At 36.1% G+C, this 19,370-nt stretch overlaps 1 protein-coding gene across 5 annotated transcripts in view; it reads right to left on the bottom strand.

Annotated features, from left to right (window-relative positions):
• The window catches only part of LAMA2 (laminin subunit alpha 2), a 343,741-nt gene that overhangs the window by 189,076 nt on the left and 135,295 nt on the right, over positions 1 to 19,370 (bottom strand). For all 5 annotated transcript variants that reach the window (XM_069010799.1, XM_069010798.1, XM_069010800.1 and 2 more), the window contains exons 10-12: positions 16,371 to 16,531; positions 12,712 to 12,852; positions 11,109 to 11,282 (exon numbers count right to left, since the gene is read on the bottom strand). In XM_069010799.1, coding sequence (XP_068866900.1) covers positions 11,109 to 11,282; positions 12,712 to 12,852; positions 16,371 to 16,531 — 476 coding nt within the window. The remainder of the gene's footprint in view (positions 1 to 11,108; positions 11,283 to 12,711; positions 12,853 to 16,370; positions 16,532 to 19,370) is intronic.

Consider the following 19,370-nt stretch of genomic DNA (forward strand, 5'->3'; position numbering starts at 1 on the left):
GAGACTCTGAGATTAGGAGAGTTCTTTTGTCTATCCCAAATCTTTCAGCTATCATTTCTTTTCCTTGAATATTGCATGCAAAAGGATGCTTTGTTTCATGGAGCTCTAGGAAGGCCTGGTAATGAGTCTGGCGATTTACTGATAAAATCATCTACTTGATCATACCTATGGTGGGAATAAGAGATTTTGAGTTATCCTGGAATCCTTAAAATTTGAAAAGACCTCTGTGATGAAGATCATGCATCAATGTAATGCTGTCAGGTCTACCACTAAACCATGTCTCTAATCACCACATCTTACACATTTTTGAACACTTCCAAGGATGGCAATTCCTCTGCTTCCCTGGGCAGTTTGTTCCAATGCTAGACCACTCTTTCAGTGAAGAAATATCTCCTAATATCTAATCTAAACCTCCTCTGGCACAACTTGATTCTCTTTCCTCTTGTCCTGTTGCTTGTTACCTGGGAGAAAAGACCGATGGCCACCCGTTTACATCCTCCCTTAAGGTGGTTACAGAGAGCAGTAAGGTCCCCCTGAGCCTCTTCTCCAGGATAAACAATTCCAATTTCTAAACAATTCCAATTTCTTACCAAATGTTAGAACTTTTCTACTACTGGAAGAAAATTGCTGAGACATACCCTCAAAGGTGAACTGCAGTTCCTCAGCCAACTCCATTAACAGCGAAGAGGCTCACACTTTCCAAATTCTGAAACAAAGTCTCTCTCTCTGATGTTGCTATAGAAAATTTGAGAATATTTAGTGGAAAAAGCCTAACCAGTGTTTTAATGAAGACGTGTCAGCTAGCTTTAACATAAAAACTTGAGAGGTTTTTGAGAAAAGTTGACTTGATCATTCTTGTATTTAATTTTCTGTGGTTTATCTTATTTGGCTATTTTTACTCTCTTTCATCCTTTGTGTTATACATGCATATTTTTGTTCAACAGATGAGACACATGTATAAAGTGATTTTTATTCAAATGTATGGGTATATTTATCACATATTTGATATAAAAAGACACGGGACAGTGACAAAACTGGATTTTTGTGCATCTACCTAAACTGAGCTAATACATCATCTATGAAAGAGAGGAAAAAGTCACTGGGCTGCATGGCACAGAAGAATCTCAGCAACAAAACTGTAGAAAGTTCTTTCTCAAAAGGACTTTCCATCACAGCAGACTAAACAGAATTAGCTCACACGTTCAAGTAATAAGACACAGCTGCCCAAACAATGTATCTATTTATTTGATTAGCTTTAACAGCATCTGTTGTTACAAATCTACTTACTAAGTTAAAAAATGCGGTTTCGGTCCACCAGTTTTATTACTTGTGACTGCTAAAGTTTATTGAATTCTTCTTGCCATACAAATAGAACACTAATCTATTAGTTTTCATTTCACTTTTTTAACTTTTCCATCTGTTTTTTTTTTTTTTTTAACTTGGCAAACATTTAAAATATCTAGATATATGTACAGCTCTCTATTGTTGCATTTAATTTAAAAAATGTAAGAAGAGAAAGTTCTTCTCTATTACAACAGACTTTGATCATCTGAGCTTCAAATAACTTCAAAGTAAATGAAACACTGTGTTATGGTTTTTCTGGAGCACGGAAGATACACTATTGATAGAAAACTACAGATTACTATTCACTGTATTTATATCCATTAATATTTCTGCAAACAAGCTACTTAGTTCATGGCAAAGCAAACTTAGAATTGTGTAAGTTTTCCCTTAGTAACTGCATGGTCAAGTATGTGCTGCAGTGAGGCAGAGCTCACCAGGACACAGGTCAGGAAACCTTCTGGTATGAGACATACTGCGTAAGAAATGCATGGATATGGAGAGGATTGCTGTACTGACTGGCTAATTGCATTGCTTAAACTTTTTCATTTAAAGGACTATTCACTCCAGGTCACACCTTCAGAGCAGACTGGAGCTATCTTATATATAACTGAGACACGGTTTAAGAATATACAAAGCCATTTCTCTTCTGCAATTTCATTTTAAAAATTGAGTCATAACCAAAATCATCTTTTAGGATGTTAGACTGAAGAGATAAATCTCTGGCACTGTTGTTTTTAATTAAAAAACACACTTGAAATCCTTTAAAGAAAAAAAAAAGCCTAGAAGAAAACTGACACAGAAAGTTGTTAAAATGACTGCCTTCACTGTGAAAAATTTTCCTGTCTCTAAAAAGACCTAAACTAGCCAAGGAATTGATCCAGAAGTGTCAAGTATTTAATAGTATTTGATACTTAACATTTCAAAAGCTTGTAATAAAATAATGAAAAATACTGATAATGTTACAGTTCTTCTATCCTGCCCATTTTTCTGAGGAAGTTAGCTCTGGAAAATAATGTGATAGAGCTAAGAGGGCCAAACATACATCACACTCTGCAATTAGAAAAAAAAAAAAAAGATTACCCTGTATCACAACACAGAATGCCTAAAAATTGAAAAAGGTATGTAGATACCAATCAGAAATTCATCCAGCCATCTCAGGAGACAGAGTTGGTACCGCATTTATTGTCAGAAACATTCCAGCAAAATATGGAATGTTAAGGCAGGCCCATTAAAAAACCCAAGAAAACCACAAAACAACCCCACCAAAAATAAGTCCAAATATATTCATTTGGGTAAAGTAATCATCTGTCTCTACTCATGCATGCCATCTGCTCTCACTGCTGCCACTCCTGTCAATCTGAAGTCGAGAGGTAATGGCCCTATGATTCAGGGAAACTGCTGAAGTGTGTACTCAGGCTTCAGTTTGAGAGATGGGTTCATTTATCATCACAATAAGCTATTACCATTGATAGGTCACAACACATTGAAGAGACAGTCAGCCTAATTGGCTCAATTCAGTTAGCTCTGGATGTGCCTCTAGGAGACGAGCACTGCTTTGCAGGTAGTATTCCATCATCCAACAAACCACTTGTTTAATAATTCATTGCAGATCAGGTTAGGGTTCTAGCCCATGATTATTCTCTCAATATGCCAAATATTGAGGTCTTAACCCTTTTGTACATTGGGTCCAAGAAGAAAAATACAAATTTATTCTATAGTTATGGTAATCCTTACCTCTAAACACTTACTGAATATTTAAAATTCCCACTTTGTAAAGAAATCTACTGTATTAAGCTATGGTCTCTCTCTGAAAAATAAAATCTCTTTCGCCATCATTCTCTTCCATTAAAGATCATCTTACAGTATGCAAACTTACTAGGAATGTAAAGTAATGGATCTCATTTTGCCTTCTAGAGATTTAACAAAGCAGTGTGAGTCCATTCAGAACAGTCAGGGTAGATGAGACATGGAATAGTGTACATGAGACACAGGACCTACAGGATTTAAAAAAAGGATGCTTCATACCCTGTTCAGGTACCAGATCAAAGCATGATACTCAGTATTAATATGCTTAGAATGATGACTCTGTGAAAACACAAGTTAAAATGAAGCAAATAATTCAAGCTTCTGATCACTATTGTGCTACTTTTTTATCAGTTCTGGTTACCATTTCACTATTCAATTCCTTGGATATATATTACAGCCAATATGGTTACTGCTTCCCATAAACTAACACAAATTTTAAAGGCATTACTTTGTGTACACTTTAAATATCAGTTTGGGTTTTCTTTCACTAATGATGTCTTAATTGAATTTGTACAATTTTCAACCATTTATACCACTTGGACATCTTCTGTACTCTTTTTACTAACGCTGCTTTGTTTATTAAAAATCAGTGGCTCCTGCCAATATTTTGTTTTACAAACACACAAACTTTTTGTTAATGACAATAGATGTAAAATGCTATTAACCAAGGTAGCTGGATTAGGTCTCCCAGATCTGTGAATTGATTAAAAATTCCCTTAACACCCATACAATAAAATATGAGTCCCATAAGTTCACATACATAGACTTCCTAATTGCATGTGTACACGGATGATTAGCACGTGGATTTGGGCACCTGTGCTACACCTGTTCAGTTTTGAAAGTTCTTAATGACACAAGGTAGTTAGTCAATCAAATTTAGGCATCAAAACTTAGTTTCTAAGGACACATACATAGAAAAGCAAGGCTAATTCCTATATGTAAAATGGAAACAACAGAATTTATGCATCTTGTAGAGAAGCTGCATGTAAAGACAATTTTGAGATTGTCAGATGCTACTGAGCGAGTCAAACTTCAAAAACAATATAGCACAGATTGAAAATACAACAAATGGTTTGTGCTAAAGGCTGTTTCCCTTGTGCACCACCAGAAATTCTCAGTATTTCTGCCCTGCTGCATACTGCCTTTTTGATGTGGAAAGCAAAATTGAACACCACAAAATTACAAAACTGAAGCTCAGTGGCATATGCAGTGTTACTAACGAGTTATATAAACTCAAAAATTTCAATTACATTCTATTTCAAGATTTTGTAAATCATTTAAATTTGAAGTAAATTGGGAGGAGGCAGGTAAATCAAACAGAAATAGCAGTTTATTTATTCATAAAGGGAAATCTGGAAACTAAACCTAACACCATCTCTTCATGGCTCTCAATATTCTGAGAGTGACCTTTTAGTATTTCTCAAGTATACCCTTTTGGTGATGGGCATAAATTCCTTCATCATGCTCCTGGTGTAACCCAATATGAACTAGATGTTTGGACTATAAATTCTCTCTGATTAATCTAAGTGAGTAAAACTTGATTAAACACTTTACTTACAGGTACCCTGTGATAAGCAAGAACTCTAAATATAGTTTTCAAAGCAAACACTTATTTGCTGATGAAGTATTTAGCATGCAGAGGAATGTATATAAGAGGAATTAAATGTAAGAAGAACAAAACCCCTATGCATCCTTCCTTTCATAAATACCAGTTTTCCTTTGCAGTCGTTAAATAACCACTCTTCGATTTAGCTATTCTAAATTCTTCCCAAGTCAAAGACTTTTAAAATTTTTCTTCTGCTTTTTCAGATCCTTCAGTATTTTAGTATTTGGGATCAAAGAAATGGAAGAGTAAGACTTTGCAAGCTGGAAAGCATATTCCCCCAATTTACTTCCTTGTTCATTATTTTCTACTACCCCTAAGTGTTCTCTCTCTAGCATTCACTTCCCTTCTTTTGTGGAACTGCTTTATTTCCTGCTTGTTTCACCATTTTTCAGCTGCCTCTATTGATTGAAATCCTTGCCTTCAAGGCAGACTTGGGTAAGCAGGTAACACAAAGGACATTTGAGATTTATGAAATAATTTCACCCACACTAAATTTCCTCTTTTATCTAGGGTAGTGTAAGATGATTTTAGCACTAAGAAATTAAATGTAACATGGGATATATGAAATACTGCAGTCAGTGGACTCAGCTAGAGTTTGAGCCCTGTTTCAACCCATTTCCGAGGCGCAAAGAGGCTGTAACAGTCTACTGGGCATCCTTAGTTTCCTTGTAATCACAATAATGGCTGTACATGAACTGTCCCAACAGGCTACCCAAACATCATTAAAAGCATTAACGAGGAACAAAGTGTGCAAAATTTACTTATCTCTTGGTGGTTCTCTACAGTCATGGGTAGCTGAGCCCCAAGTAGGACACTACTAATATTGTTTCACTTTGTACTGGGGATAGAGCAAAATTTGGCAAGCCACAGCTGTGAAAGAATCCAGAGACCTACCCCTGTCCATTTCACAGTGCCAAGCTGAAAGAATACTTCAAAGAAAAATAAAGAATCTAAACCAAATCATGAAATACAAATTAAGTAAACTTAAAGGAAGCATCAGTCAGATGTGGTTCAAATCCTTAAAATGTTTTGCTCTTCCCTTGATGTCTGCTCTGTCTCATCTTTTCCATATCTGACTCTGCCTATTATCTCAATTTTACAAGCTATATTGAAATAAGTGCTAATAATATAAACCGCACATTTGGTATAAATTGAAGACAACTTCATACTGTTGACTAAGTCTGATTACCATGGTGACTTTGTTTCAGTCAGGCTAGTTTAGATTGTGATTTAAAATCAAACAACATTTTTTAGATTAATGTTACTTGTTATTAAATGAAAAACATACCAATAAATCAAACCATCTTTTTCTTAGAAGAATGCATTTCAGTAGCAAAGACAAAAGATACTGAAGTGACTGTCTTTATAAAATGTATTTTTTCTTTAGGTTTAAATGAATAATTTTAATTTTCTGCCAAGTGTTGGCTGTTGACTATTAAAAAAATTCCAAAATTTGCAGTAACTGTAAATAACTTCAGGGGTGTTATACTGAATGGGTATTTCTTGCATACTATGTGCTGCTGATGGCTATTACTGTTTTTTCTACAGATTTGGATAACATGCATATAACCCTACAAAATTGTTTTTGTTATGTTATGCCTCACACTTGAGGATCACATTCTCAACTCCGTTCCCAATTTGCTTTTGCAGGCTTGGAGATGTGCTTTATTACACATTCAAATCTGGGGCTGACACTTTCATGTGCAGAAGGTATAAAAAAAGGCAAATTCATCGTGAAGTACTGGCCTTACCATCACTGATGAAAACTCCCTCACACAGTGAGCAGATACTTCAAGCACCTCTGCTAGGTTACTGAAGGGTGACCTGCTTAAATTTGGACAACCCATATGCAGTCTTCTCCTGATGGCCTAAACTGCCCATGTAACCAGCTGAAAGAAAGGGTTTTCTTACAAAGGCGTACAAAGAGAGATCATGCCAGCCCACCTAAGTTTCACTGCTTCGCTTCCCTGACAATAAAAGTGATACAGACACATGCTTAAAAAAATCAGTCTGTTGGCTGAATTTAAGACACAGCCGAGTGTTGGAATTCTGCAGCTAGATTAATTTCATTTGGTCAAATAATTTCAAAACCAACTGATGGTAAAAAAGGTACCTTCCAACTACAATTTAACTTGTACTTCATCCATTTACACCAACAGGTATTATGTTAGATTGTTTTCCTTTTTGAAGCAGGTGCTAAAAGGAAAGGAGTTGTGTGTCTATTTAACTCTATCATGTCCTATGATCAAGAAAATCTTGAGATCTGAAACCATGACAATACTAGATGAAGCTTTCTGGGCTTAGATGCATTCATAATTTAGGACAATTGATCCTGGCATTTCAGTTCCAGCTGATTATTGTATTATTTATGCTTATGTTTTGGGTCTCAACTCCATCCCTCCCCCCTAGGAGCCATAGACTGCAATTTGCTTGCATTATTCTGCCTTTTTGTATCAGAATTGCCTAAGAAATGAAAACAAATGGAAGGAAATAAACATAAAAGCCATGAGGACCTAGTCTATGATTATTTTATTATTCAATATTTAACGCTATGAGGTATTCTAGGCAGTCTGAAATAGATAATATGTCACCAAAAAAACTGCTCACTCTATCCCAATCTAGTTTTCCACAAGTAAAGTACTTTTAAAGGGCTGACAGATTTTTAGAATTTGTATGTATTGACTACAGGCTTATTGCAGTGTCTTCATGTCTGGACTCAAAGAAACAATGACTTCTCTAAGTCAGCAAATAGGTAATTAGCAAATAGCTAATTATGAAATAACAGGCAAAAATAAATGAAGTGACAGGGTCAAAAGGTCCACTTCATTTTCTGTATGCACAGACTACATAAAACTTTCAGCTGTTGTCTTTAACTAGAAGTCAGAGAAAGAACAATATCTACCATATGGCTGCTTTAGGTCTGTGGAGTCGACAAATATGATGTCCAATAACTTTTCCAAGAGGTAACAAAGCTTAACATTCAAACATCTCTTGCTTTAATTTTCAACACGCTCTGGCTTGATGAAGGACCAGCTTACCTTAACCGTGAATGGCATCATGCTGTACAACTTAAATGATTCCTGTAAAACAGGGTTGGATTCAAGAAACTTCTCAATCCAAGTCTGCCAGTATGCATATAGTGGTTTTGAGAAAAAGTGGTTTAGGACTTCCATCAAGTCTGCAGTTTGAGTAATGGCAGCATTAGTCTCTGCTCAAAACCCAGATGGAAGAGTTAGACAGGATGTATTGTGTGCTGTTCCTTGAGACTTAACAATGTCCAGAGATTTGAGTTCTAAGATGAACCCCACCTAAGGACTGAACTAACCTGCAACTGCTGACCAAAGGTAGTGCCCTAATCACCTGAAAAAGGCAGGCTAAATCTCCACCTTCAAGTCAAAGCTGGCCCTTGAAAGGAAGATAAAACTTGCAGCTGCAGAGAAAAAAATAAAGCATGTAACCAAAGATGGATGTTTTCTCATGAAATTTCAAGTGGCTTCAGCCACCTCTCATGTTTGTGTCATGGAGGGGTGAGGAGGGGTGTCATATGTTTAGATGTTTCGAATATCATGTTTACTTTTGTCTAATTGTGAGGGACTTCTACTCATCATACAAATTATGGAATTGCTTTTTGATGAAGCATCAGAGGTAGAGCATATACATAATGTTAGACTTCTGAAATACCACACACACCTAACGCTTCTGCACTGACTTTAAATAAACAAATGTTTTGCATTATCCTGCTGAGTTGGATATCTAATTTTTAATTAATTTCATACTTCCTTTTCAGTGCTGTGATCAAATGTTATCATACTGCAACTCACAACACTTTCAGACAAATTCATAAAATGTTTTAGCATGGACACATGTTTAAAAGAAACCTACAGATCTGTTGTCAAAACAATTTAAGAAACTGCTAACAAAAACTAACTGGAGTTTTCAAATACCTGAAATGTAATTAGAGTTTATAGAATAATGCAATTTTTCAGATACTAGAAGGTTTAACAGAGGACAAGTCCTCATGATTGCTGCAATCCTTAGTTTGGTAGGCTATGATAAGGTAGGCAGGCAAGAATATAAACTGTTTTATGATACCTACTAAAACCTTAATACTAGCCACTTGAAATCCATTCCCTCAAATTATCCACTAGATATTTTATTTCTAGAAATTAAATTCCCCCAGATTACTCCCAAATGTATTCTGAATCAAAAAGTGTTCAATTTTGCAGTTCAAATGCAAATTACATGGCGTTTTGAAAAATTATCTGATTTTATACAACAATGTTTAAGTTCTGGTAGCAGAGCATATATTTAGAAGACTAAAAGGGCATGGTGATGTTAGACTAATTTGCTCATGTTTTTGTCCCACTCTGACATAAACAAGAATCCTGTACCATCTACAGCCTATTGTTATTTATAATGTCTCCTTCGAGACACAGTCAAAGACCAGTATCACATAGCCTAGTGTCACTCAGATTTAGATGAAAAAGAAAAAGCTGAAGGCTGTGCAGGGACATCCTATTTACAGTATTTTTTTCCTCCAAAAGAGGCAGTTGGAGATGGATGTAAAACAAGCAGATAGCACACATGTGTCAGTCAACATCGTGGAGGCACACACAGGATACACCAACTTCATATTAAAAGAATTATTTGATAAAAGGTTTTGGAGCTATATTTGAAAACTAGGAAATACAGACTGGTTACTACCTCTCATTATTCATCTGTATTTTGGGGAATATTATTTAAGAGCAATAATTTTAACAATATAAAGGAGAGACAGCTTTCTGTGACACAAGGTTTATAAATTACAACAGAAGTGTACATCTTGGCAAAAGATTTCCTAAATTTTTTTCTGTGTTTCTTAAGACAAAAATTATTAGAGTTTGCATGCTTTGAAATACCAATGATTCTGTGGCTAGCAGTTATTCTCAAGAAAGGATGTTTTTATCTAGATTCAGCTATTTGGTTTTATTCAGTTTCAGCTATTTAGAGAAATGTTTTATTGAGTTTACAAATAAGGACTCTCAATATTCTATTTCCATTTCCCTTTCCATAGCATAAATCATCTGGCCTAGGCATGCCATTATGACTACAGTTTATGTGATACAACATGACAGTTAAGATGTACTGTGGTAATTCGAGTGCTTTCAGTGTTATTGTAGTATCAAAAATTTATATGGTTCAGTTATTAAGGCAAATTGCTTCATTCATACAGCGATATCTGACAGTAACCACAAAGGACCTCCAAATTACACTAAAAAAATATCTTCCACATTCAGATAATTTGTGCATATTCCTACCATTATTTCGCTCACTGACTAGAAGCAAGATGAAATTCTGTCAGGAAAAGTATCAGTTATTATTTCAGGATAAGTTCACCAGACATGGAATATTATAGAAGAAACTCCCCCTTGCCCAACTAAGTAAGCCTGACTCTCTTTAACAATTTATAGGCCATGAAAAGGATGCCCAATTCTTCGGAATGAAGCTATTTAGTTTCAATGTGCTCACTTACCTTCTGTCATGTTGATTTTCAGCCAACAGGAAGAAATAAATAAATAAGAGGTTGACTAGCCTGAAGAGACTACAGAGGAAAACGTGCTCAAATACGTCAGTGTTAGCGTTTCTGACAAGTTTTAGCATAATCAGGGTTATAGTACATGGAAAGCTGCTAAGCTTTCTTCACATTTAAGACTCATTCAGTCTTCAATTCTACTCTCTGGAAAAAAAAAATGAGATTTTCATGAAAAAATATTAGTATTGTTAAAAAGTATGGAAGTATTGTGGATTTGGTATTACCTGTGGGGTGTGAATATGTGTGTACATGCACACTTAGATACATGCAGACTTGAATACATGCATTAGAACTGTCACAACACCATTTTTCTGAGTTCCAGGGCAGAGAGATCCCCACACACAAGTTTCCTGACAAACACTAAAGTTTTGCAACACACCCCCACAACATCTGATACACAACCTGCATCTCTGAAAAGCAGACGAGGGAACTGGTTTTCAAAGCAGAGGACAAGGCGGGAAGAGAACAGGCCAAGCTCCACCACACACCAGCTAGTTCATTCAAAAACCAATGCTGTGAACTATCTGGACTTCTCTAGCACCTGACAGCAGGTGACCAAAGAGGGCTCAAGGTTAAAGGTACTTAGTTAACTTTTTCTACCTAACTTTTTGCCTCACGTGGATACTCCATACAGGTGATTCCTTTCTGCTTGCAATTTTTCTGGTCAAATAGCTAACCAATTTCATTGGTTATTAACCTCAGTTCCACCCCCCCTTCAGAGCATTACCTTTTTTCTCAATACATAAAATTAGTGTTTAGGCTGGTATAATCTGCACTTACTTTGTTGCCCAAATAAGAACTGGGTGCACTCCAATAGTAAATCTGTGGCAGTAATTTTTGTGCAATCACGTTGCTGATGCTAAGCTGCTGATGCCCATCAAATCTCTTCTGCATGGGAATAACTCTGATGAGACCTGGTAAGTCACTCAGATACCAACCATTCATGTCTTCTATCTATAATGATAGGAAGGCAAATAAATAAATAAAACTCACATTACATTAAGAATCAGGACACCAATCATTTCAATAGTCACAGCTTCTCATACTTCCATTTTTTAAAAAACTGGTTAGGTTTAACAGCAGTGTAGGAACCATGGAAAACACAAAGTAGTAACAGAAAACATTTCTTATTGTATGTGACTGGGAGTTACAACTTCTGAGTTTGAAATAACTGCAAGTGTTTGCATTCTGTGCTTCATGGCTCAGAGCAAGAAGGAAATTCTATCATACAAACATATGTGCAAGAATATACATATACAAATACTATGCAAGTTTTCAATAAATAGTATCAGTCACAGATTGTACAGAAGATGAGCTGACAAATGAATATACATTTTCTGATTGCTGTAGGCAGCATAATTTATAATAATTTTCAATGCTAAAACCTTAAAACTTACAAGTTCAGATATACTTTTTATACTTTTATACTTTTTTTGGTGCTGAAAAGCACCAGAACTTGAATTTCTGAAATCCCATAACTAGAAATGAATCATCAGAGAAGAGCACACTGTTCACACAAGGATGGTTTCTGGAGCCTGGATACAAGGAGAACAATAAATGAGCTCAGACATGGAATGGAAAATTTCCCAAGTTGCTGGCATGTAAATAAGAACACTAGACATATATGATGTTATTTGCAGACTTCCAGCAAAACAATATGGCCAAAATCAGGAGCTGGTAGACCTGGAATACATTTCCCAAACTCAATCTACAGGCATGAATATGTAGCATACATCCGTTTCAGTGGAATCAGTGTCTGAGCTTTGAGAACTAATTTACAGTTCAGAGTATATTTGCAGGCTAAAGACATTTTTCTACAGTACAAATAAGAACAGTAGGTTCATCTCCCTCTCACATCCTTCCCTAGGAATGCAGCATACAAAAGAAATGCATTCAAAATGCCCCCCGCAAGGCATTCCTTTTTCTTACTTAAGCTGTGTGCTGTACATTTAGTGTTTCAAAATTCTTAATTACTTCAGGTCTAGAAATTTAATAATTACCTGGAAAAGAGGTTGCCCTATGGATATGATGCATTTTACTCAGGAGTTGTTATACATGCACATTCCAGGACTGTGTTTATGCATGTGGCTTCATTTTTTATTGTTATAGCTTCTTTTGTGCTTTTCACAGTTTTAACTGCTCTATTTCAGAACTTTCTCACAAAGAAAGAGAGACAAAGCTTGTAAACATTTGCTTTTGGATAGATGAAAAATATCATAGAATTGTAGAATAGCTCCAGTTGGAAGGGACCCATAAGGAACACGAACTCACATGGGGCATAATGAACATGCATGATCTTCTAATAAGAAGAAACACAGTGACAATGGTCAGTGACAACACACAAAAGCAATTACATGTACTGGTATGGTATTCTTTTTCTTACACTTCTGTAGGTAAAGTGAGAGTTAGTGCAGATGCTTGTTTTCCCAGAACAGAAACATTCCTCACAGCCTTCGGGATTATTCTGCTGAAGATTGAAGAAACCTGGTTTGCAACGATCACAGTTTTCTCCTTCAACATGTTCCTGGAAAGGCACATTAGAGTATTGCTTCAGTTGTCATAGATGAGAATTAAGAGATTACTGGCTTTTTACTCTTCAGGAGGACTCTAAAGACATTTATAGGAAAGACTTCCTTATTTATGAATGTTAGTAGCAAATCCTTTACACAATAAAAGGTACTATGTGGCTGCATGTAAATAAAAGGACAAATTTGGACATTAAAGAGTTGTCATTTTTCTTCTGTACGAATGGATATACTTTATTTCAGGGAATAATCTAATTTATATCCTTCACACTTGAGAGTCTCAGAGGGCAAGGAAGTATGGTACAATGTTATGACCTCTACAACAGCAGTATGTAGGTACGACTGATAAAATCATGCACATCCAACTGATGCAAACTAGAGGTACATAGCAGTAGTCATACTAATCCTTCAGAGTATCAGCTTTTTAGAGGCCTGTCATCAGTAGCTGAATTCAGGATATATATGAGTGCTAAAAGGGCTGCACTTCTTCTTTCCATTACCACATGTGTTTGCCAGCCATGCAGCCAGGTTTGCAAACGTGTACCCTGCAGAAACACAGGCACTAAATATACATGAGCTATTCTAAACTTAGCATTTGGTAATTATATTTTTCATAGAAAGCTTATGTTGTTCATTAAATCCCACTATCTTACGCTATAAATCAATTTGTCCTATGGGCAAAATTAAAGCCAGGTTTTCTACAAGGAATATGTTGCAAGTGGCTCATGATATGGTGCTGGCTTAGTAATTCAGTATTTTCTCCAACATAGCTCAGAAAATTTTTCCCCTTTCAGAAGTATTATGCACAATCTCTTCAACCCTGGAGACAGAGCTCTGTGGTATGCACACAGGAGCAATCTGTTGGCTCAGCATCAGCAGAGAATGAACACATCATAAAAACCCTGCCTACACTGTGTAGTCTAGGATAGCTCAAAATACACAGCTCTGAAGTAAATTCACTGAAAGCCATTTGATAGCCTCCTGGTTAAGATGTGGCCAAGATGGAAGAAGCAGGGCAAAGCAGGTAGAGGTATAGGGAAAAGTGATAGAGAATGCATGAATTAACAGAAAATAGAGACAGTGTGCGGGAAGGGGCAATGACCAGCAAAAAGGGAGATACAATAAAAATGTAGTAAGGTTTTTCACCACTAATTTTACAGTAACAATATGTGCAGCAAAGTATCTTTGCTCTGTCTCTACTGCTGTGCTCTATACTCCTCTTCAGTAATATGGAGACTATTAAACAAACCACAAGTGTCTTTAATAAAACTCTGAGTTATCAGTCAATTACATTTAACTTCAACATCTCATTAATCTCAAGACTGGCATTTTTACACTTTCACCAGAAATCTTGGGATTCATCAATTCATATTACTGCCACGGGTATGTCAAAATCAACTGGTTACTCATGCTTCATGTGCAAAATAATGTGGGCAACATCTGGGCACAGAGATACTCTCACTCATTATTTAAGAAACTAGAATTACGAACACCGGTCCCAAAAGTTTCATACCATGTTGATATGCTTAGTGTGTGCAGAGTGGGAAAAGGAAAATAAAAAGAGAGCTCCAAAGCAAATATGTTTAAATGCAAAGTTGCCCACTCTGCAGTCACAAACATCATCTGTGAGTAAAACCTATAGAATTCTATTGAGTAGGCAGCAAATTCAGTGAATAATAGATAAATAAAAATCAGAGTTGGAAAGGAGATCTAACCTATTCTTCAGCAAATAAAACAATGTTTCTGCAACCCCATGTATTTCTCAATACTTTTCAGTGCAGTATTAAGCTATCCACAGATGAGACTTTGACCACATACATTCATAAAGTTACAATAATTAAGGAAAAAAGGCCTTTATAGTTGCCCCCCTGTTCTGTATTTTAGTTTACTCTAGTTAATGTGGTAAAGATAACAATCCAACGCCCACTTAGTTGCATTTTGCTGCTTACAGTAAGAACTGCTTTTCAGCAATTTCCTTCACAAGAAAACTATCTTTAGCAAATTTACAGCTCATCATAGGTAATTGAAAGATGTGATTAAAAGAAGGGAAGCATTTTTCCTAAGACCTGCTATTAACCAGACATCCCACTTTATTCTTCATATGGAGCATAACTAATCTGATGATTTCAGTGTCCCTTTGACCATACTCTGCTTTGATTTTAATTTGAAGATTGCTACTGAAAATAAATGTGTATGCATCTGTCTCTCAGCTATCTACAAAAGTATCATTTTTCTCCCACAAGCACTTAAAAAGGGATTGGAGGAGCACAAAGAAGACAAAAGATGAACAATGAGGGAAAAGTACATATAATGAGAACTCTCTGGAATAGGAACAATTATTTCCATTCCTTAATTGTTCATTTTGGTCTGCGTGTACTAACAGGTCATGGCTTTACATCAATAACATTATAAGAGTCATTAAGCAATAGTTATCTGGTATTTAGCATAATACACCTTCATCAAAGCTCAATTCCAAGCCAGAACACAGCAAAATCACCCTTTTATGATCTTCTAGACTTGATGGCTAAGTAATTAGAAATGTGATATGGATGATCTTATTTCTGACAGAAAGCACGTGGCTGCTACATAAAGTGAGGATAAGGTTAATTCTCTAAGTAGATTTCAGCGCTATTCAGCTGTCAAACCAGAGCTTTGTGTGTGTCCACAGCATGAGATTGAAGCATTTTTTGCATATTCCTGTATTTAAAATGTCATATAAGTATTTTTAAATTCTCATTTGTGACTAATTCTGTTAATGAAATTTTGGAAGCGAATTCCCACAAGTACAGTACAGAAAAATTGATCCACAGTACAGTAAGCTGAACTTTGGGCATATTCATGGTCACTTACTAGACGGTGACTTAGAAAGTACAACCATTTCTAAAGCTTTTCTTACAGCTAGGTATTTTATAAGTGGATACATGTGCTTTAAAATGCTTTTCATTTCGATATAATATCAAGACATAGTTTGATGGAGGTACACAATGGCACACAGAGAAAAACCCTCTTAAATATTCTTCCCAGAAATTAAGAAATTCTTCCTACAGAAAGGATAGATTTTGGTAAGAATGTCATGTATCAGTAATGAGTACTCCTAAAAGGCAACTTTCTTGTTTTAATAGATCACCTGTTCACTTCATTTTCTCTTTTTGAGTGACATTTATGGGTTACTATTAGAATCCTCAATACTGTAAACATAGTTTCTGAGTAGATAAGGATGGAGTTTGAAACAAATTATGCACAGACTTCTTAAGTATCCCTTCATTACAGATTTCTAAGGACTTGTATGACTGGCAGCAAGCTCCTAGGTAACTATGTTGATTGCAGTGAGTTCTGAGATGACACAAGACCTTCTAGGATTTTACAGGACCAAGAACAAGTGCTCTGTGAGAAGTGGCTAACATAGATACTAACAGAGCTAGGCAGAGCAGTGGAATGCTCTGGCATAAAAAAAAAGAGCATTAATTTCAGTATCATCAGTATCTTTCTATGGCTCAGAAGAATTTGACATCCATACCTTGCATATGCAGGGACCGATGCAGGGGTCATCATTTTCACTGCCCTCGAGGGAGCAGTTGCAGGGCAGGCACTCAGGATATCCTGTATAACCCAAGGCACATTGACTGCAGCTTTCTCCTGCATAGCCAGTCTTGCAGTGACAGAAACCAGGCAACAAATCTATGAGAAGAGGGAGAAAACATGAGATATATTTCATTTTTCATTATTATTATCAGATATATGTGTTACAGTGCTCAAAGCAACACCTTTGGTAGGTTTAACACTAGGGTGTTTACTGTTGCTCACACCACCATCTATTTAACTCAGAGTCATCTGAGAGAGATGTAAGAATGAACAATGTAAGAATAGGGCATGTATACAGTGATTTGAATTCTGAGCTTCCAGAAATCTGCATATTAGAAATCTTGAAAATTGAAACTTATCCCTGCTTCCTTGGATCTAACAGTCCCTGAAAACCTTCTCTTCCATTATATTCATCTAAAGGCCTTTCAACATGCTTTTACTTTCAGAATCCATAAGGCTCCCTAGCAGGGAGTTCCACAATTAGCCTTGTATAGTGTGAAAAAAACCACTGATGTGTGTTAAATCTCTGTTTACTGCCATCTAATTGTCATGTCATAGAAAAGAGCAAGTAACCATTCACTTTATCCATGTCATCTGTGATTTCAATATACCTCTATCATATCCTACATGACATTTTTATTTCATACGCCACAAACTCCTAAACCGACTCAATACCTCTACAGAGAAACTGCTTGGTGTGGCCAAAAACCTATGTTGTTCTTCTCTGCACTGTTTCCACTTCTAATAAATTTCTTAAGAAGGGAGTGCATAGTGTAGACTGGTTTGGTTGGTTTTTCTGATGACTTTTTTTCAGTTGTTTTTTAAAAAACAGTCACACTTCCTTAGGCCCTGTTGATGTTTTTGACCATGGCTGAGACACAACTGAGTTGAGAGACCTGAGGCACAGTCCGAGGTAATTCCAAGAGCTGTTTCACAGCCCGTAGTGCCTAATTCAGAAATCACTGTAATCACTGTACAAGTAGAACTACTTTTCTCAGTGTTCTACTTTTCCTGTAATTGCTACAAAAATTCATCGTTTACTTTACTACCCAGCCACTGACTATCTTGAAATCCTTCTGAACATTTTGCAGTTCTTTCATTTTCCAATGCTGAAAGATTTTGTACTTGCTAACTTTGTCACCTTCCTACTCATCCCTTCTCCAGGTTAAATATGAATATTTCCAACAGTTCATATTGATCATCACTGTGAAAATGGTCCATTTATTCTTTCAACCAAGTACTAAGCCATGAAAGAACCTTTTCTCCTTATACTATTACACTTTCTTTTGTGGATTTTGGTAAAAGATCTTGTCAAAACCTTTTGAAAATCAAAATACAATATTAATCAAATGAGCCTTTGTTCACATATTCATTTAATCTTTCAAACATATTTATAAGGCAGACTGTCCTCTACATAAAACCCCTGGTCTTGAGTTTTGCCCATTTTTGCCACATTTCAGAAATGGTATAAATAATTTATTGTATGTGATTTGCTTGGAACAGAAACCAGACTTCCTGATTCTAGTTTCCTGGAACACCCTGTCTTTCTTTTGGATAAACAGTGTCTATCTAATATTAATTTCTGTTTTTAAAAATATTATAAGCTATATTTAATGCCTCAAGCAACTCAATTTTCAACTACTCAATTCATCCTGAAGCCATGGATAAATATGCTACATGCCTGACAAATTCTGATTCTGCATTTATCAGCTTGCTTTAAACCTGAGACTTCTGTTTGAGGCAGTTCTTCTGACTTGTCCTCACAAACAAAGACTCCCAAGTGGGAAATTCCCTGAGCTATTCCATTCACTGTTAAAAAGAATCATTATAGCTTTTCTGCTGTGTCCCTTTCTTTCTTGAGGTGTCCATTTATATCTTGATTACACCTAAGCCATATTTAACTCCTACTGCATTTGCATCTCTAGCAGTCTGATTCTGATTTATCTGAATAAGTACTTCTTAGCAATATCTAAGTATTTAGTAAATTATTCCTTAAAATATGTGTACGTATTATTAAGAGTGACTTTCTAGAATCTGTCACAATTTATATTCTTTTCTATTATCCTCAGTTGGAAATAACTTCTGATTTTCAGTGAGTTTCTTTTTATTGTTTAAATAGATTTTTTTTTAGCTTAATGGCATTGCTTGAATAATTTTGAACCAGAGAAATGCATCTTCTCTGAATGTCTAATATGCAGTCTATAAACCCTAAGCTTGCCATTAGCAGTCTTGGATTGTTCATTTTTATTTTCCTTTTATAGGTTTCCTTGTTTTGATTAGATTGTTTTTCAGGGGGGCTTTGTCATTCCTACAAGAATGTTGAATTTGACTGCCATTCAGGAGGAGAGTTTTAAAACAGTCCCTCATGCATAAATCCAGAGGTGCTTCTCCTTTTTATGGCTTCTCTAACTAGCTATTTGAAGAAGCAGCCACCTACAGGAGTCTTAAATTACATTATCTATTAATCTATACAGAGGTGAAATTCAATCTGTCTACTCTAACCTTGCAGCCTCTTTGATCTCCTGTAGCACATCATAATGACTGTCACCTTCTTGATCTGTCCTAATTATATACAGAATTTCAGTGCATGAAATTTCTGTTACTTACTATCTCAAAGTGATGTGCTCTATGGGTTTTGATGCCTTTGGCTCAGCTGATTCTCTAATTTCTGAGTTATTCTCCTCTCAAACAGCTACCATCAAGGCCCCACAGCACAGCAGGCCACAAGCTCCTGTAATCTGGGTCAATGCATCCTAACTGGACAATCTGGAACAGAGAAACTTTTGTTCCTTCCAGATGAAAATACCCAGCTATACTCCAGGGTTCAGCAGTAAAAGACAGGCAAGTCTACTCTTTAGATGTGAGCCCATCTCATTTGAAAGCTTCAGGAACTCATATCTCACAAATGAAGTCTCAGCAAGCTCAAATTCAATTA

Source organism: Aphelocoma coerulescens, chromosome 3 (assembly GCF_041296385.1).
Source record: "Aphelocoma coerulescens isolate FSJ_1873_10779 chromosome 3, UR_Acoe_1.0, whole genome shotgun sequence".
In the NCBI taxonomy this organism is placed as follows: domain Eukaryota; kingdom Metazoa; phylum Chordata; class Aves; order Passeriformes; family Corvidae; genus Aphelocoma; species Aphelocoma coerulescens.